The sequence below is a fragment of the Bison bison genome, unplaced genomic scaffold, assembly GCF_000754665.1.
Source record: "Bison bison bison isolate TAMUID 2011002044 unplaced genomic scaffold, Bison_UMD1.0 scf7180017864482, whole genome shotgun sequence".
NCBI lineage: Eukaryota > Metazoa > Chordata > Mammalia > Artiodactyla > Bovidae > Bison > Bison bison.
In genome coordinates this window covers 2555357-2576274 of record NW_011495042.1, presented here as the reverse complement: position 1 = coordinate 2576274, position 20918 = coordinate 2555357, and the positions used below count along the sequence as shown (strand labels likewise).

Sequence of the window (20918 nt, the reverse complement as noted above, 5' to 3'; positions counted from 1 at the left end):
GCCAGGTCTTCATTGCAGCAGACGGAATCTTTAACTGTGGCATGTGGGATCTAGGTCCCTGACTAGGGATCGAACCCAGGGCCCCTGCATTGGGAGCGTGGAGTCTTAGCCACTGGACCACCAGGGAAGTCCCAGGAAATACATGCTTAAGGAACAAGTTCAACGGCACTGTCTGCCCTTCTTCCCCCTTACAGAAGCCTCATTCCCTCCCACCCTAACTTGGGGATGGAGGAGCCTTATGTAAATCTGCCAGCCAGTAGCCTCCCCCACAGCAAGGAGGGGGCTGAGGATTCTCAGGCCCGGACTGGGGCACTTTAGGGATGGAGGCAAGTGCAGGTCCCTCCCCTCCCTGCCCATTTCCCTCCTGGGCAGGAAGCTGGCTCTCAGTATTAATGACACACTTTCCCATCTGGGTTGAGCATACCATGCACCCCAGACGGGAAAGTTTCCTGAGAGAAACCTTACGATGATATGTCATTAAAAGAAGTCCTTTCCCCTCATGCAAGACATGTGCAATCCCATTTCACCGAGAAGACGTCTCCCCTGGACCTGCCAGCCCGTCCTCATCAGCAGAGACATTTCTAGACAGTCTCACTGATGATCAGCAATTTCAACTGTTTGCTCATGGCCCCGGTTAATAAAAAAAATTTTTTTTTAGTTTTTTTGCTAAGGAAAACAGACGCACCCCCCACTGCCCCCTCCGCCCATGGCTTTAATCAGAAATACGAGCAGAATTGATGAAATCTGGTAGCAGCGTGGACTAAGGTGAACCTCTGAAAAGGTCAACCCTGTCCTCTCATAAAAAAGAAGCTGTCATCCCGAGGGGGTGGAAGGTGAGACTTGAGTCAGTTAACTGGCTCTTCCTCGCTCTTGCCCACAGGGCTGGCTTTCTGGTACTCGTCTGGAGGCCAACAAACAAGCATAAACAGACAGTTTGTTTAAAAAACTGGAGGAGAACAAGCTGGGCAGCGTGCATGTGTACCTCAAGGTGACGGTGGAGCAGGTTCACAGGCCTGGTCTGGCAGGGCTTACGTGAGCTTTTTCTGCCAGCATCACCCCCATGAGGACCGCAGTCTAATGAGCAGACAGTAAATGATTCACAGGGAGCTTGTGCTGAGGCAGCTGCCTAAACACTGCAGGCTACAATGTCACCACATGTGTGTTTTCTTTTTTTTTTCCTGCTAGGTAGGGGGTTTCTACGCCAACCCCACCCCCAAGCATACTTCACATCTGGCACTACTGTTTATGCTCCTTTTTTTTTTTGGCTATGCCAGACAGCTTGTGGTATCTTAGTTCCCTGACCGGGGATCAAACCTGTGCCCGAGGTAGGGAAAGCTCGGAATCCTAACTGCTGGACTTCCAGGGAATTCCCCCCTAGCAATAGTATTTAAGATTGATCTTTGCGGGGAGGGCGAGGGGGGGCGGTCAACGGAAAGCAAGGAAAAAAAGTCAATAATTAATGACAGCTCTGGATTGTGTGATATGAGGAGGTGTCAGCTCAGGAGAAGAGTTTGAGAAATTCCACCTACTTCTTTTTCACGAAGCATATGATGAATCCGAGGGCAAACAGCAGTAAGGCGCCACCTCCCACCACCGTGAGGATGATGACAGTCAGGTCTGTGAGCAGAGACACAAGGGAGAGAGATGAGGAGACATGTGAGGTTAGTTTAGCCTGGTGACGAACTTCAGTAGACAGTCTTCAAAGATGGCCGCCATCCATTCCTTCCCTGCCCAAATGCACATGCCACTCCTCACACATTCAGGGAAATCTGCTTCCTCTCCTCTTGAATATGAGCTGAGCTGGTATGCGCCTAACCTTTTAGAAATGTGCAAGCGTCTTGTGTTTCCTGAGGAAAATCCAGCTACCATGTAAGAAGTCTGATTATGCTGAGACCACCATGCTGTGAGGAAGCTCAAGCGGCCATGTTGAGACTCCAGGAGGGAGAAAAAAAACAAAACCCAAGGGTCCCGCCCAGCCTTGAAAGTGAACAAAGGTGAACCATCCCAGCCTACCCCCCGCAGCTGTTCAGGGCATCTGGCGGAGGCTCCCAATATCTTAGAACAGAGATGAGCCACCTGCTGTACCCTGTCTGAATTCCTGACCCATGCCTACATGCGTGCATGCTGAGTTGCTTCAGTCATGTCTGACCCTTTGCTGTACCCTGTCTGAATTCCTGACCCATGCCTGCATGCGTGCATGCTGAGTCGCTTCAGTCATGTCTGACCCTTTGCTGTACCCTGTCTGAATTCCTGACCCATGCCTGCATGCGTGCATGCTGAGTCGCTTCAGTCATGTCTGACCCTTTGCTGTACCCTGTCTGAATTCCTGACCCATGCCTGCATGCGTGCATGCTGAGTCGCTTCAGTCATGTCTGACCCTTTGCTGTACCCTGTCTGAATTCCTGACCCATGCCTGCATGCGTGCATGCTGAGTCGCTTCAGTCATGTCTGACCCTTTGCTGTACCCTGTCTGAATTCCTGACCCATGCCTGCATGCGTGCATGCTGAGTCGCTTCAGTCATGTCTGACCCTTTGCTGTACCCTGTCTGAATTCCTGACCCATGCCTGCATGCGTGCATGCTGAGTCGCTTCAGTCATGTCTGACCCTTTGTGACCTTATGGACTGTAGCCCGCCAGGCTCCTCTGTCCATGGGATTTCCCAGGCAAGAGTACTGGAGTGGGCTGCTATGCCCTCCTCTGGGGTATTTTCCAGACCCAGAGACGGAACCCGTGTCTCTTACTTCTCCTGCATTGGAAGATGGATTCTTTACCAGTAGTGCCACCTGGGAAGTCCTCCTGACCCATGGAGTGTGGGCATAAAAAAATGGTGACCATCTAAGCCATTAAATCTTGGGGTAGTTTGTTACACAGTGAACTGGGAGACCTACCAGATCTACTCCAAAGGCTACTCCTGGCCTATCCCAGCTGTGCTCCCCCAATCGCCACTGCCCGAGTTGGAGGAGAGAAGAGTGTAGAAGAAAGCAGGGAGTCAAAAGTCAGAGGAGAAGGAGTTAGGAGAGGGTTGTCTCATGTGTGCTGTCCTTCTCCTGCAGTTGTACAAAGGAAAAGGAAAAGCAGTCAGAGAGAGAGCCCTGCACCAAACTGGGATTTAGACTTTCTGGCTGGCTCAACAAGAAAACAAAAGGTGAGACTGAGAGAAAAACAGGACTAGACATAAATGACAGAAAATGAATGGAAGAGAAGGAAAAAACCCAGGAGCTAATCTGAGCGTGGGCGAGCTTTTCACATGTGGTTTCCGGTCCCTGTCGATGCTCCTGCTGCTGACCACCTGTGTGGCCTGGGTGGTCACAATCTATCCACCTGGATGGACACACAGTCTTTCTGACCATCAAAAAGAGAAGGGGTCAGGGAACAAATCTCCATGGTTCCAACACTGGGATGCTCTGTGACTATCTTGGAATCCAGTGCAAACATGGCCCCAGCACAGACTACCTGAAACCCTCCAGTGGATGCTGCTACCCTGGGCATAAAAGCAAAATCCTCATCATGGCTCACGACCAAGGGCCTTCAGGGATTCTGATGCTTCACTGGACTAAATAAAAAGTGCCAGTGCCATGCGTCCGTGTCCCACTTTTCAGGTTCTCACATCTGAGTCACCAACTCTCAATGCCCAGTGAAAATTTTACAGGGTAGTTACAGTCATCTATTCTCTACAGAAGGAAGATGAGGAAGATCAGAGGGCAAAAGAGACTTCCTCTATGTCAGAAAGAGGTCAGTAGTAGATTGACTACAAAAAATGCCCATTTCTCCCCCCTCTTCAAACCATGTCCTTTACTGTGTGATTTTGCAGCTCCTCCCACCAAGAGGGGGAGCCTACCTGTCCTCCCCTTGAATCTGAGTTGACCAAACCAATGCTGTCACAGGGATGGGGTATGAGTTTCTAATCTTAAGCATCAGGTGACCTAGCATGCTTCCCCCAGCCTCTCTTGGATCTCTCTGGCTTTGCCATGAGAAGGGGCCTGGGTTAGAGGGTAAGAATCCACGTGGAGTAGAGCCAAGGAATCCCAATTGTCCCTGCTGATCTTGTCTGGGCCCCAGAATGTGAGAGTGTTTGGTCAAGACTGACAAAGTTCTCTAGCCCACCTACAGCTGCCCACAGGGGCTTGAGTGAATGAATCCGATAAGCCCAGCTCAGACCAGAAATGCCCAGCCAACATGTGAGAAATTACAAACGGCTGTTTTTAAACCACTGCATTCTGGAGTGGTTTGTTATTCAGAATTACTGATTCAATAGCTAACTGATACATGGACAGCCAGGGCTGAAATCCATGCTTTCTGACTTGCCTTCCAGGCTTGCTCCCGACTCTTAAGCCAACAATTTGCTGTCCACCACCACTCCCAAAAGACCTTACCCGTGGTCCTTGGGGTAAGCGAGACCCAGAAAAGCAGGTCTAGCTGCTTCCCACTCATGGGGCTGCAGTTGGAGATGTTGACCCAGAAGCTGTGATAGCGGAAGCTTGGCTTGGGCAGCACCTCCTCCTCCAGGCTGAAGATCTCCTCAGCGTGGGCCCGCTGCTCTTGGATGATCATGAATGCACGCCCGGTTTGGCAGACCACACCTGTTCGCTCTTTGAGGAAGGTCAGGCAAGCCACCTGGTTGCGGGGCACACTGATGTTCCAGGACACCGAGGCGAGGGACGGCAGGCCCCGGTCCCAGTTAGGGGTCCGCAGGTAGACCTTGTTTTTCGTGTCTGGGGTCACTGTGAAGACACTTTCTTCTGCAGGAAAGGGAAGAGAATCCACTCAGATGTTGTTTCACTCAATCACGATGGAGAGAACGCGGGGCTTCCTTGGGGCTACAGTGGACAAGAATCTGCCTGCCAAAGCAAGGGACACGGGTTCTATCCCTGGCCGGGGAAGACTCCACGTGACTCAGAGTGACTAAGCTCTACGCTCCTGAACCCATGTGCTGCAACGACTGAAGCCCGAGCTTCCGTAGCCTGTGCTCCGCAACAAGAGAAGCCACCACAATGAGAAGCCCGAGCACCGTACCAAAGAGTAGCCCCTGCGTGTCACAACTAGAGAAAGCCGGCAGGCAGCAACGAAGACCCAGTGCAAGCAAACATAAATTAAATAAATTATTTTTAAAGAAGATGGAGAGAACAGGAAGGTGGAGGAGATGATGTTACAGCAGACCACAGAGCATCCCGCCATGACGGAGAAGCTCTGGATCAGCACCGGCCAGGACAGTGGTCACAGCCACAGGTGTCTGTTGCAAGACTTGGAAAGTACTTGGTGTGACTGAGGAACTGAATTTTTAATTTCATTTACTATTGATTTAAATGTAAACTGCCACCTGTGGTCTGTGGCTACCATATTGGTCAAAAGAATAGTCTTCAAGGAGGTTCTCAGGCCTTTTGAAAAAACCAACCAAACATAAAACAGGCCAGTTTGCCAAACTGGTGGTTATCTCAGGTTCTTTTCAGAAATGCCCGCAGGACTTGCCTGGTGGTCAAGTGGTTAAGAATCGCCTTCCAATGCAAAGGACAAAGGTTTGATTCCTGGTTGGGGAACTAAAATCCCACATGCCACTTGGCACGGCCAGAAAAGTTAAAAATGGAAAGAAAGAAATATGCCCTCAACGGAGCTAACATTCATCTAATGCTCTGCACCGTGGTGGGACTGGAATATACTGATTTCTATTTTGGAGATTTAGAAAACTTCAGGTTCTGGGAGGAATTCTAGAATGGCAAAGCTGAAAGGGTCTCTAATCCACTCCTTACCTTCGGGTAAGATAAAACCCCAACCCTCCACACTGAGGATGGTGTGTCTTATTTTCAAAGACTCCCCAGAAGGAGTTTCACTGGTAACCTAGAAGACACCAGACAGCCTGGACTGACCTTGATCTCACCGGCCAAAGATTCATCTCCCTCCCACTCATGGCTCTGAGAACAAAACTATGGAGTAAACCTTGAATTAAACTCTCGGTCAAATTAAAAATGAACTAAAAACTTTGTAATGGTGACCATGAATTTCAAAATCAGCAATATAGAATTCATCCATTGTGACTGATTTAAACCTCATTTACTGCCTGAGAAGATCATACACCGGCCCCCCAGGAGGGTTCTGCTCCCCCATGCAAGAAAATGCTCCAAAGATTCATCTCTCTCTCCATATTCCTTCCTCTGTGTCCTCTGAACCACATTCTGAATTGTCAAAGCAGAATCATAAGCATGTCTGCATAAGGATTTTTATGTTACCACCTCAAGAATCCAGGACTTGAGACTATGGTTAGTTCTCATTTATGCCCTGCCTGCTTCCAAAAAAGGCTCGAGACCTGATTATTTGTTCCGCTGCCTACCAACCATCACCTCCTGTTGTCAGAGAGTGATGTCAGAGACTTATTTCTAACTCCTGGAATTGTCTACACTAGCCTAATGGTAAAGTCAGGATTAGGATTCCTCATCTTGCGAGAGGAATAGCCCACTCAGGTACCCCTTTCTCTTCAAATCGACAATTAAGTCGATCACAAAAGCAAAATGAGTTCTCCAACGAGAACGGCTAAGGGGGCATGGAGATGGGGAGAGAGTGAAAGACACCCTTACCTTTGAAGTGGGGGATAAAGGACACAGTCAGGTCCTGCTTAGCGCTGTCTTGTTGGAAGTTGGGGGCAAAGGTGCGGAGGGTCACCGAGATGTTCTCCTTCACCTGGATCTGCTCGATGGACCCTCCAGAGCAGAAGGAGCCGAAGTAAAGGTTCTGGCCTGGCACGGCACTGGCCACCAGGTAGCTGAAGCTGGTGTTGCAGACTCTCTCGTGCGTGTGCTGCTGCAGCTTCTGGGCCGGCACCAGCGCCAGGCTCAGCCTGTCCTTGGGCACCAGGAGCTTCCAGGTGAAGTCGTGCAGCTGCACGGGCAGCTGGAAGACGGACTGTGGCAGCTGGAGCGAGTAGCGCATCCGGTGGCAGTACCGGTGGTCCAAGCAGCCTGTGAAAGAGGGGCAGGTGGTGCTCAGCTGGGAGGAGACCGGCAGCGCATCCTCTCCAGCTCTCAAGTTAGCCCGAGGCTTTCTCGCTTTTCCCTTTGGTCTCTCCTCTTCCTTCATTCCTGCCTCCCTGGTGCTCCTTTCCCAGCTCACCCCCTGCTCTCGCTTTCTTACTCTCCACTAAACTGGCAGACCACCTTCGGGGGAGGAGTCAGGGTTGAAAATTTCTCTTCTTGTTTGCTGCCAGTTCTCATCTCTAAGACAACCTATATCTTAGACGCCAAGTGCCACATGGGCCAAGTGTAGGTATTTTTCCTGCACCCAGCCCTACTGCTCAGCGTCCCTGCCTGTGGGGAAGCAGTTCTGCTTAGTGATTAGAGCAGAGTGGAGCTGGGGAGATCTCAGCTGGCGTCTCAGCTCTGCTGCTTCCTATCAGGGTGGCCTCGGGCTAGCTGCTTCACCTCTCCTGGACCCAGCTAATGCCTCGGTGGAGACCCTAAGAGCATCCATGTGAGAGATGATGGTCGCCAGGAGGAGGTGCCTCTTGGCTTTGCTGCTCTCCACTGACGGAACATTTCTTACGTGACGAGCACTCGTCTGGCATGGCTAGTAACTAAAGGGGTTAAAAAAAATGGAAGAAGCCAAAGTCTTTGACCTCAAGACTTGCTCTTATGCAAGAGAAGAAAAGCAGGCAGTGAGAATGGAAGCAGGGGGTGTGCATGGGGGAGGTTAGGGAAGGCTACAAGGACTTCAAAAGAGGGAGACTGGAGGCTGGGCAGAGGAGACGTGAGCATGGACATGGGGGACGCTACCTGCTTCTGAAGGAAGCATGTCCCCACTGAGGCTGCTGGTCCTAAAAGGAGCTGTGTCTCTACCTCACTCTGTGCTTGCCGGTTGCCCTTGCTCACCCTGCCCTGCTGGTGATCAGATTATTTACAACCCACCCAGCGGACCCCACTGAGACAGGGCAGGATCGTACTTATGGTTTTCTCGGCGTTGATCCACAGGCGTGTGAGATCATCACAGAGGAAGGAGATAGTGTGTTTGGAGCCAGCTGTCAGGGTGAGGTTGGTGCTGCAGGTCCGAGAGTTCAAGCACACGAAGCAGCTGGGGACAAACTCGCGTTTCAGTTTGTTGGGCCGTGGCTCGATGGACAGCGACATGGTTCGCTCCTTACTCAAGTCAACCACGTAGGTTTTATCTGGAACCACAAGTACAAAACAGGCCTGAAGAACGGTCAGGACCAACCTCACGTGGAGGCAAAAATGAGCACAGAACCTCTCATGGCTGGGGAATGCTGGGAAGTTTGTTTATTAGTAAGAGAACATTATGATAGCTTGAAACAAAATTTAAAAAGAAAATGAGCAGGATTGCATTTCTACCCCTCTCATGGAAGCACTTCATTTCTTCAAATTCATTTTAGTCCTTGTTCATGCATATTACAGTGTATGTAAAAATGTATATTCAGCTTTTACTTTATTATTTTGTACAGATATATCTACTTTAGTATACAGTTTTCATACTCACTAATCTTTAAAAATATTCATTAAATCTTAGTCAACCAAGTGGGATGTAGCATCACCTATTTAAATATTCTGCTACTATGAATAGTAATTAACAACCGTTGGTATTAGTGCAGGGAGACAGGATTCATAGACAGGATGGAATCACAGATATAGTCTCTAATAAATGCTACATTTCAAATAAGCGACAAAAAGATGAACTACTTCATAGGCTGGGCCAAGAGAATGGTGTCTCCCATGAGTAAAAGAGGAATGTTACACTGGTGCCTCAGAGCAGTCACCAAAATAAAAACAAAGAGATTATCTTTTTAAATGTGGAATAAACACAAATTATAAAAGCAAAAAAAAGATAAAAATGTCTCTCTGGTTGAGGTACCAAAAACAATGTCTGAAGGACAACGCACACACTGGGAGAAAATATTTGTAACAGAATGACTGAGGAGTTCACAGTACAGGAAATATAAATGTCCAAATATCCAAAATGTGAAGGGTTCTTTTTTTTTTTTTTTTTACATTTGAATAGAAAATTTATTATTTTCATTTTCCAAGTGTTTTCTTTTTCTATCAGGGGGAAAAAAAAAAAGAAATCTTAAGGACAGTTGTCACTTGCTGCCGAATCGAGGGTAGTCTTTCTCTGGTGGGTTAGTCTCTAAGTCGCGTCTGACTGTTGTAACCCCATGGACTGTAGCCTGCCAGGCTCTTCTGTCCATGGGATTCTCCAGGCAAGAACACTGGAGTGAGTTGCCATTGAAGGGTTCTTAGTATTGCTTGTAATACTGCTTGTAATTAGAGAAAAGCAAATTAAAATCAAATACAGTGGGACTTCCCTGGTGGTCCAGTGGTTAAGACTCCAGGCTCCTAATGCAGGGGGCCTGGGTTCAATCCCTGGTCAGGCAACAAGATCCCACGTGCTGTAACTAAAGATGCTGCACGTGTCAGCAAAGATCCCACATACCGCAACTAAGACTACATGGTGCAGTCAAAAAAAAAAGCATAGGATAAAAATAAAAGCTCTTCAGCCCTATAACTCCAGCAGTGTATGGGGATATATGCCCACATTTGTACACCAGCGATAGTTAGCAGAATAATACTGGAATAGTTAAACAGACCATGAAACGCATGAAGGGAATATTACACAGCAGTTAAGAAGATGTTGTATGAGGCAAAATAGCAAGCTGTAGAACCATATTTAGACTGTGACATTATTTGATTGTAAAATCTCTATGTAAAGTGAAATAGCTGTTTCTACATGTACATACATTTGCATTTAATATTTAAATGAAGAGAAAAAAATTTGGCGAGGAATATAACAAATTCATAATTGTGGTTATGGGCCTCCCCGATGACTCAGATGGTAAAGAATCTGCCTGCAATGCAGGAGACCTGGGTCCCATCCCTGGGTTGGGAGGATGCCCTGGAGGACGACATGGCAACCCATGCCAGTATTCTTGCCTGGAGAATTCCACGGACAGAGGAGGCTGGCGGGCTACAGTCCATGGGGTCACAAAGAGTTGGACACGACTGAGCGACTAAGCACACACATAACTGTGGTTACCCTGGGAGGGGAGCCTGGAAGTAGGGACAATACAGATTGTCAAGGAGATTTTAGCTTTGTCTGTGATGTTTGGATTTTTAGAGCACGAGTTACCCAACAAAAAATACAAACAAAGCCAACATTTAGTTAAGGGCTCCAGGTGGCTTCTGGTGGTTACGAAAGCTGAAAAAGAAGCAGTGTAACTGCTTCCGCAACCAGCGTTTACCCAGATGGGTCACTGGAAGCATGTGATACACAATGCTGGAAACTCACGTCCCTTTACCTTATTTGAATCATGATAACTTGGAAACCCACAGGGCTTGAAGATACACTTAGTCTGTTGGTATTTTCTGAGCAAGTAAATGTATCTTCCAGAAGGTAGGAAATGTTAGTTGCTCAGTCGTGTCCAGCTCTTTGTGACCCCATGGACTGTAGCCTGCCAGGCTCCCCTGTCCTTCACTATCTCCCAGAGTTTGTTCAAATTCATGTCCGTTGAGTTGGTGCTCGGTGGAGATAATTATGAATCAAGCTCTCTGACAATCTCAGACATGGTTAAGCTGCAGGTTTTGGGCAATGTAGGCTATCTGTCCTCACACATCTGGTCACAGCTGGCTAGATCAGTCATTCCTCGAGTCCAGGGCAGGTTGTACATTACTGTCTTAAGACACAGGGTGCTTGTGGTCAAGCCATGGACAGATAATCTCTACAGGAGCCGTCTGGGTCTAGTGTGAGCCTAGTTGATATTTTCAGCAAAGTACAGAGGTTGAGAAAAGGGCTTGGGGGGCGGTCAGGCTCAATGTAGTACCTTCCTGCTGTCCATATTCATTAAGTTGGGTTTTTTTTTTTGGCACTCTGAGCCGACTGTAGTCAGGTCCTACCGGATGGATGATGATAAGGGTCTGGGTGCCTCTGACAGCTGCCTCTGCCCTTGCCGAGGCTCTGCCTTTGCAAGGGGGCTGTGACAGCCGCCCTGTGTGGCCTGAGAAGGCCTCCCAGCTCTGCCTCTGCTCTGGTTCTACTTCTCTTGCCCTTGTCCGAGTTCTCCGCAGCTGCGCTCTTGGTGCCGCCACTGTATGCCACCCTTGCCCCTTTTGAGGCGTGGTGCTTTTGGAGCACCAAAGTGCTCTGAGTCTGAACCACTTTGGATAAGAGGGGGCCTCCTGAGAGTAGTGAAGCAGGGTTTACGGAGGGCCTGGAATGTGCTGGATACTGCTGAGAGTGGGAAGATAGAGAAATAAGACAAGATGCCTGATGGGGTGTTTAGCAGGACCCAGACATGGACAGATGGATGATCAGATGGATGATTGGGACATGGTGTGTGCTGAGTGCAAACCACTCTCATGGGGGCTCCTGGTGTGGTGGTCTGAGCATTTGCTTCCTTCTGCTGGGACAAAGCAAGGTCAAGGCTCTTGAAGTCCCTCTCACCCAAAACCTCTAGCTTTTTTCTCATCTCCAAAATTAAGAAAGAGCAGAGGGACTTCCCTGGTGGTCTGATGGTGAAGACCCCCTGCTTTCAGTGCAGAGGTGCAGGTTCAATCCCTGGTCGGGAAACTAAGATTCCACAGGCCGCCAGGCGCAGCCAAAAAAAGTAAATTAAAAAAAAAGCAAAGAGCATAAACAGCACATATGTGTTTCTTTCCTGTGGCCACGAGGGGCACGTCCTGTGTGGGGCCTCAGGCAGCTTGAGAGGGGCCAGGCTCTGTCACGAGTCTCCTCTTGGTACCCCGCCCCCCAAGCTTGAGGGATGCTCCCTGCTCTGAATCCCGTTACATGCCCCTGAAACTGCTTCTGAGGGGCTTCCAGGTGGGTGAACACGTGGAGATTTGGGGAGACGGCCTGGAAGCCCTGCCCTCCTTCCCACATACCCATGCATCTCTTCCATCTGACTGCTCCTAAGTTAGCATGCGAGTGTGCTAAGTCACTTCGGTTGTGTCCGACTTTTGCCATCCCATGGACTGTAGCCCGCCAGGATCCTCTGTCCACGGGATTCTCCAGGCAAGAATACTGGAGTGGGTTGCCATGCCCTGATGCAGGGGATCTTTCTGACCCAGGGATCTTCCTGACCCAGGGATCAAACTTGTGTCTCTTGGGTCTCCTGCACTGGCAGGCAGATTCTTTACCACTGTGCCACCGGGGAGGCCCTCTTCATTGCCTAGGAGAAGGTATATGTAGGGAGATCAGGAACCCCAGCACAGACACAGTGGGAGGCGCAGCATGGCTGAAGTTACTGGCAATCCATAAGAGTTTAACACAGATATGAACTGGCCAACCGTGGGTACAGAACAGCCACAAGTGTGGAACAACCAGCTCCTAGCACCGAACAGCCAACCACAAGCCGGGAATAGCTGACCACCAGCACTCAGGAAAGGATGGAGATGATGACCCCTCTGCCAATACAAGTGCAGAGACAGTGCCAAGGTGGGGAAGACAGCCAAGTGGGTAGAGATGCCAGCCAAAATTTCCTCTGAAACTTCTATCATCTGTGCAAGAAAGGGAGAAACAAGACCAACGGCATTTGTTACCACCAGCTGACGCTGAGAGGGCATGAAAATGACAGACAGAATCGGCTGGAGCAGAACCAGGAGACCCGGCCCTGAAGACCTCCGCCCGTCCCAGTGATGCACAGCGTACTGGGGTCCTGGGCCCCTACAGCGATCCACTGCAGCCCCAGAGGAGCCTGTGGAGAAACGGCCACCCACACGGTGACCACATGTCACACCAACAGGGCACAAAGACTGCAATTATTAAAATAAAACCAACAAGACATGAAAATAGAAGAAACTCCTCTGGGAGGGGACCACCAGCACCCTACAAATCTCGTGTGCCTTCTGGATTGCCAGCTAACCTCTAAGGACAAGTGCTGTGTCTTGTTTGACGCTGCCTCCCTTCCCTGACCTGGCACCTGGCAGGATAACATTCAGACAGTGCTTACGACCTGCCAGGCAGTGCCCCCTCATTGCATTTTCACAGCACCCTTACGAGGGCAGGCCTATTGGCGCCACCGGAAGATGAACTGAGTCACACAGGAGTGAAGTGACTTGCCTGGGCTCACACAGTGAGTAGGGGAGCCAGGATTTTAACTTCTCGGAGGCCAACTCCAGAGGGAGTGCCCTTGACTGCCGGCCTATGCTGCCTGCAAGACAAGCTGTCCACACATATTTATAGAGCCTGACAAACGTGTGAGTGCAGAGGGCTCGCTGCCTTGCACAATGTCCTGAAATTTAGGGTCCATGCTGGGTTTCAAAGACGGAGATGTCCAGAGACTCAGAGCTCTCAGGGCACCCAGCCTCGACTAATTTTATCTCTAAAGATACTTCTGCTGGACAGCCCTGATAGTACAGTGGGTAAGAGTTCATCTGCCAACGGAGGTGACACGGGTGTGATTCTGGGTCTGGGAAGATCCCATATACCGCAGGGCAACTAAATCCATGAGCCACAACTACTAAGCTTGTGCTCCAGGGCCCAGGAGCCACAACTCCTGAAGCCTGCGTGCCCTAGAGCCCGTGCTCCAAAACACGCCACCGCAGTGAGAAGCCCACGCACCGCAACGAGGAGTAGCCCCCGCTCACCGCAACTACAGAAAAGCCCGCCCAAAGCAATGAGGACCCAGCACAACCAAAAGTAATTGAATCTAATAAAAAAGATGCTTCTGCCAGCCAGGTTCACTCAGTAGTCTAGAAAAAGGCAAACCCTGCTTGATGTAAAGCCTTGACGCTGCTAAACACATCTAAATTGCAGTTCACCACTATTTGCCTCAAAACTAAAGCTGTATCCTTCTTGATGCTGGTAATAGCATGCTTAACAATTTGATCAGATGTAGCTTTCAACCCAGCCGATGTTACAGGAAGCAGAATTCAGCAGCAGCACTTCACTATGACCAAGATGGTAAACAAATCCCTTCGTCTTCTACAACTCAAACCCAGTCCATTTCTGATCCCTCCGATGGCTGTTTTCAACATTCTGCTAACACTGATGACAGTGGACTCATCAATGGACACATACATGTATATATAACGTTATGCCTTGTACACGGTTCTTGTGAATTAGAAGGAATCTCGGGCCAAGATATGATGGAACTGAGGCTTCTCCAGGAGCCGGGCTCCAAGTGAGCGGCAGATATTTACCAGGCCTGCCAGTCCACACTCCCACTTGTTTTCTCTGCCTGATTCTCTGCCTGTTTCTGCCTACTTTCCAAAGCAAATACTGATAAAGATAAGGATGAGAAGCAGCCTGTGGGCAGGATCCATCCTTAGCACATGTCACAGAGGTCCTGGTTCAAGGCCACACATCACAACTCACAGACTCCAGCTCATAGACAACCCCGGGGAAGAGCCCCTCTGAACTCATCCAGTACCTTTTCCTCAATATCCATGCGACTCCCCTCCTTTGAGGCAAGGGAACCCAGGGAGCAAGCATTAAGGAGGTGCTTGCTGTCAGGGGCCGACCTCATACTGATCCAAGGGTAGGGGGTCTGTAGGAGTGTGCGCATGGGAGCTGGGGCCTCCTCCAATGCTGTGCCCTGGGCACGTCACCTCGCTGTAGTTTCGGCCCTGACAACCCTTCTCAAGGTTCACGGCATCTCAGCAAATGTGTGTGGAATACACGTTTGTCAAAAATACACAATACAGTCAAAAATACACAAATAATTTCAAAAAACAAATGAAGACAACCTCACTGTCACAGAACCTGGGGTTCTGTGTGGTCCAGAAGCACAGGCCGCAGGTTCTGAGCTTGCTCTGCTCCTGGCAAGCTGTGTGATGTTGGGCTAGTGTCATCCTCCCTGAACCTTCTGGTTTGTCATCAATAAATGAAGATAACTCTTGGGACTTCCCTGCAGGTAAAGCAGGTAAGAATCTGTCTGCCAATGCAAGGGACACAGGTTCGACCCCTCTTCTGGGAAGAGCTTGTGCGTCACTACTCGTGTGCAACTACTGAAGCCCGTGTGCCTGGAGCCCATGCTCCGCAACCAGAGAAGCCTCACAGCGAGAAGCCCATGCGCCTGGAGCCCACGCTCCGCAACAGGAGAAGCCCTCACAGCGAGAAGCCCGCGTACCACAACGGAGGGTAGCCCCCACTCACTGGAACTGAGGGACAGCCCGCTTGCAGCAATGAAGACCCACGCAGTCAAAAATACACAAACAATTTCCAAAAACAAATGAAGACAACCCCTGTCTCCCTTACAAGACTATAGTAAGGATTAGTTGGGACCACGTGAGTGGTGTACCTAGGGCAGGACTTGGCATGCAGAGTGTGCCCATGGTATGGGGCATTCAGCCAATAAAAGTGTTATTAGCACTGCTCACAGTGCTGGTGACGTCCTGATTCACTGGAGGGTCAATCAAGACATGAGCTCTAGAGCGTAACCTTCCAATGTCTTCATTAAAAACAACTCAGCACCCTGAACGCAGGATCGTCTCAGCTTATTGTGCTGAAATGGAGGCATGCTCCTCGTTCACCCAGTGACCTGGTATCACTAGCAACAGACTTCCTGAAAGTCTTACGGGGTCCAGAGTCCACGGGTGACTGACTGACAGACGAGAAGTAGAAAGGAACCTCACCCCAGGCAAGAGATTCCAGGAAGGAACGAAGGAGGAGGGAGAGGGGAAGGAAGGTGGGGCTCACTTACTGCTATCATTCTGTGGATGTTGGACAGAAACTTGAAACTGCAGCCGGAGGATGCCTGGATTCTGGGCATCTTGGTCACAGCCCTGCAGAGAGAGGTTGAAGTTCCCAGCCATGTTCCCGGGCTGCTGGTCCTCCAGCTTGAACACCTCAGGGTTGGTGGTGGAGCCCGGAATGTAGTACTCCACCCGCTCCTCCTTCTTCACGCAGTTGGAGACGTTGAACTGGAGGAAGGAGACGCTGGCCCGCAGGGGTGCGGGAATGACGAACTGCCACGTCATGAGCTCGTCCTCGGGGAAGCCAGCCGGGTAGTTGGCGGACATCAGCGTGGCCGAGCCCTCACCCTCGAACACAGACTCAATGATGCACAGGCCTGTGGGGGTGGAACCCAAACAAGAGAATTGGTCATTCGTGGCTGGAGGGACCAGGGTTAGAGAAGAGGTGAAGGGCTAGGTTTCAGATCCTGAGCATTGGGGTCTGGATATGGCATGTTTATACTCAAGGTAGAGGAGATCAAACCAGTCAATCTCAAAGGAAATCAACCCTGAAGATTCATTGTGAGGACTGATGCTGAAGCTGAAGCTCCAATACTTTGGTCACCTTTCATTGAAAAAGACCCTGATGCTGGGAAAGACTGAGGGCAAGAGGAGAAGGGGACGACAGAGGATGAGATGGTGGGATGGCATCACTGACTCGATGGACATGAGTTTGAGCAAACTCTGGGAGATAGTGATGGATAGGGAAGTCTGGTGTGCTACAGTCCATGGGGTCGCAAAGAGTCAGACACAACTAAGCGACTGAACAACAGTGAGCATGAGGATACATCAGCATGTGTGAGTAAATGTTTAATAACCAGCCCAGCAGGGGAAAAAAATAAAGCCCTAATTTGTAATGTCTGCCCACTTCCTTGGTGTAAAGACTCCCACTATTGCTGTTTTCAAACTGCTGACAGGAGATGGATGAACATGGAGGTGGGAGGTGATGGACAGCCTCTCCCATAACATAGGATTTTTACCATACAGATCCATCGGCATACCCACCCTCAGACCATAGAGAAAACTGCAGTAACTAAGAAGGATGAGCTTCAAGTTCTTATTACCTTTGCTCCTCAACTAATTTATCTAGCTATAAGTTTATATAGTTTTAGTAATTGCTCTGTTTACTACCAGCTCACAAAATTCCAGAACACTTAGCAACTGGCACTCAGAACTGCTGTGAGCCAGCTTTGGCACATGGCCATCGATATGATTCTAGAAAATATGAAAGAGACAGAAGAGAGGACAAAGACATGAGAAACAGAGTCACGGAGCGATAGATTTGTGCAGCCAGTCCCGTTCTGTTTCTTGAACACAAGTGTCACATACCAAGGACAAAGGAAAGAGTCACCACCGGGTCTGTGTAACAGCGAAGGGTGGGCTCACACCAGGCGTCCCGCGTGTTCACAAAAGAGTGGGATGTGCTTTAAGGGGTCAGATGGAATCACAAAACCGCCCCATCAGACTGTTTCTGATGGAAAGTGAGGCTGATTTTGTAGGTTTCAACCTCAGCCACTACTGGGGGAGACGGGGGTGGGCAAGCTCACGTTTTATCGACGAGCGGTTTGCGATGCTGAAGCCAGAGACGTTTCTGCTGTGGAACCACGGCAGGTCCAAGGCCAGGTTCACTCCCTCTTGCATCTTGATCCGGGACACAGTGCCGTTGCCGCAGAAGGTCCCGATCCTGACCATCGTGCTGGCGTCGACGTGGCCGCTGATGCGGTGAGTGACTCCATCCGGGCAGTTCTCCGTCAGCCCAATCTGCCTCAGGCGTGACAGGGAGAACTGCAGCTCGAGACTGACATTCTTGCTCGCTTTGATGTCCCAGATGAAGGTTCTGTTGAGGGTGGGCAACACCGACGTGGAAGGCTGAAGATAAACCTCCCCAAAGGGACACTGGCCTGACACGCAGTCTGAAACACAGTCACAAAACGGTCTGGTCACAAATGCTACTGGGCCCCTCACTGCCCCACCTCTTCAGCCCCTGGAGTGCAGGGCTCCCCAACCTCTGGGATCTAACGCCTGATGATCTGAGGTGGCACTGATTTGGTAAGAGTAGAAATATTCATGTTGTGTAGCAGAAAAAACAAGACCCTGACACTGAGAAAGACTGAGGGCAGGAGGAGAAGGGGGCGGCAGAAGATGAGATGGTTGGATGGCATCACTGACTCAATGGACATGAGTCTGAGCAAATCTGGGGAGACGGTAAAGGACAGGGAAGGAACCCTGGCACGCTGCAGTCCATGGGGTTGCAAACAGCCATACACAACTGAGCAACTGAACAACACCTGGCAGAAACCAACACAGCACTGTAAAGCAATCATCCTCCAATTAAAAATAGATACTTTTTTTAAAAGGTAAAAAAAATAAAGGCTAAAAAAACAATAGAAGTAAGGTGCACAATAAATGTAATTTATTGAATCATCTCCAAACCATTCCCCCCGCCGCCCCCCATCTCCTGGCTACGTGAATGTTGCCTGCCCATGGTTCAGGAGTGTGTCCCTCTCTGGGGAAGTGCCTTGGCTGGAGGGAACTGCTTTGGGGCAGAAAAGCCTGAGACTTCCCTGCTCCCCGACTCGCATCCCCTCAGAGGGTCTTCAGTCGTGTCCGACTCTTTGTGACCCTATGAACCACAGCTCACCAGGCTCCCCTGTGCATGGGATTCTCTGGACAAGAACACTGCAGTGGGTTGCCATTCTCTCCTCCAGGGGATCTTCCCAACCCAGGGATCAAACTTGCGTTTCCTGCATTAGCAGGAGTGTTCTTTATCACGGGGCCACAGGGGAAGCCCCAGTCACCACCAGCCTGACCCTCTGCCCCTTTTCACATGACCCAGCCCGGCAACTGCCACTCAAGTTCCCATTCAGCCTACAGCTAAAACCACAAGTATCCCTCACTTTACTCATTTTATTAAGTTTTCCTCTTATCCTGTTTTTCCTCACTTCTTCACAGGTTTCTTCCGATGGGAACTCTCCTTTTTTTTAAGAGGTTTTTTTTTTTTGGACCTTTTATTTTTTTTAAGTCTTTATTGAATTTGTTACAATATTGCTTCTGTTTTATGTTATGGTTTTGTTTTGTTTTTTTGCTGAGAGTCATGTGGGACCTTAGCTCTCTGACCAGGGATCAAACCTGTACCTCCTACACTGGAAAGCGAAGCCTTAACCACTGGACCGCTAGGAGAGTCCTCTCCCAAGGGAACTCTCTTGATACCAACTTAAAGACAAGAATCCCCAGTCAGGCTCTTCTTCCAGTGGACCAGACCAAAGTTACCTCCTAACTACACGTCTCCCCCACTTTTTGCAACTTCGCTTTATACCACTTCGCTTTTATGAAAGACTTACATTAGTACGTGTTTCCACGAACCAAAATAAATCCAAAGAGAATTTTTGCTTTTATGAAAAAAGGTGGAAAGCGTGAACAGCGTTTGGTGTTTATTTTGCAGGGAGCCATTAGAGAGGCAGTGCGTACCTGGGGAGTGGGCATTGCTCTCTCTCCCCTGGAATGAGACTCAGCCTCTCAGCAACAAGCCGTCACAGCTCTGTACTGTATCTGTGAGCATCTGTGCTTTATTTCAAATTACTTTGTGCCTCCATTAGCAAAATATGTCCTATGGTAATTGCTGCTTCAATTTACACCGTTCCAGCTTGTGAAAAAAGTGTCACAGGAACTCTGCTTTTGAAGAGCAGGGGAAACCAGCATTGTTTTCCAGATTAAGTCAGTGGAGTCCAGCTTGTGGCTGCATTCTCAGCCCCCAGAGGGGGGCCCTTTGCAGTGGGGCTTGTGCTTTGGGATGTCCTACCTCCTTGATCCCGAAAGTCATGATTTCATAATTTTTCAGGCACTGTGCCAAGCTCTACCCTTTAAAACTGGTTTTCCCATCAGTGCAGTCATCAACAGATGGAGTATGCCCTGAGTGTACAAGCCCTTAATGGCTGGAACCCAGAGGCCAGGTCATCTTCTTGCCTCCTGGCTTTAATGCTGGTATGTTATTACCACTGCTGTTGAATCTTTTCCCCTAAGGCTAATGTCTAATCCTTTGATGTACTTTGTTTCCTAAACCTTTTTAAAACAAAGGGAGAATTTTCAGTGAGGTGGATTTAACTAGAATCTGTATTACAGAGTAAGTCAGAAAGAGAAAAACAAATATCGTATATTACCGCATATATATGGAATCTAAAATATGGTATGATGAACCTATTTGCAGAACAGCAAATAGAGATGCTGTCAGAATAGAGAGGGAGGAACAGGAAGGCCTGACGTGCTGCAGTCCATGGGGTCGCAGAGTCAGACACAACTGAGTGACTGAACAACAACAGAGATGCAGACATAGAGAATGGACGTGCGGACACAGCGGGGGAAGAAGAAGGTGGATGAACTGAAAGAGGAGCACTGACATATACACATGACCATGTGCGAAATACATAGCTAGTGGGAAGCTGCTGCATAGCACAGGGAGCTCAGCCCGTGCTCTGTGATGACCCAGAGGGCCTGGAGGGAGGCTCAAGGGGGCGGGGATACATGTATACCTATGGCTGATTCACCTTGCTGCACGCAGAAACTAACACAACATGGTAAAGCAATCGTACTCCCATTGAAAAGAAATTTAAAAGAAACAAAAGAAAACAAAGGGAGAAAGGTTGTCTCAGGGAGGCACTAAGGAAAAGGCAGTGTGGCTTTTGCTGTCTCGAGCACAGGGAATCTGAAAGGTGCAAAGCACTCTGGCCACTGTAATAATAATCTGCAAGTGTTTTATTGCCGCTCCGGGGGAGTATGCGAAACTACTGCCAACTCGAAAAGGACTTATAGGAGAATTTCAGAGCTGTCAAGGACCTCTGAGGTCAGCACATCAAGCCTCTCATTTTTTGCAAAGAGCCCCAGAGTCCCGGTGGCTTGTGTGCTGCTCACAGTGCACACACTCCCAGGACGAAAGCCCAGACTGTTGTTTGTTGACTTGCGCTCTTGCCAGTGCCCTGCACTGCTCAAGTGATAAAGCAAGGTTAGATAACGAGGTGACGAATGCAGCTAAAATCAGGTTTTGTGTGTAGGTAAAGATAGTATCAACGTTTTGGAGCTCACAGAAACTCTACTGTTTGCATTAAGCTAGGTCTACTTTTTAGCTACACCTGCCATGTGGCTCGGAGTGGCTCCTACTGGCTTCCGTGTTCATATGGGATCACTTAACCCAACTAAGGCAGTGATTCTGACTTAATTCCATACCAAGTACCTGGAGCAAAAAAGCTCGGTCTCTCAGCCACAGCT

General features: G+C 49.3%; 1 protein-coding gene across 1 annotated transcript in view; it reads right to left on the bottom strand.

Moving 5' to 3' along the window:
* CDCP1 (CUB domain containing protein 1) overlaps nt 1-20918 on the bottom strand; it is a 56801-nt gene that overhangs the window by 4608 nt on the left and 31275 nt on the right. The window contains exons 3-8 of the mRNA XM_010862416.1: nt 17207-17572; nt 15629-15997; nt 7925-8146; nt 6567-6947; nt 4374-4739; nt 1530-1617 (exon numbers count right to left, since the gene is read on the bottom strand). Of these exons, the coding sequence (XP_010860718.1) occupies nt 1530-1617; nt 4374-4739; nt 6567-6947; nt 7925-8146; nt 15629-15997; nt 17207-17572 (1792 nt within the window). The remainder of the gene's footprint in view (nt 1-1529; nt 1618-4373; nt 4740-6566; nt 6948-7924; nt 8147-15628; nt 15998-17206; nt 17573-20918) is intronic.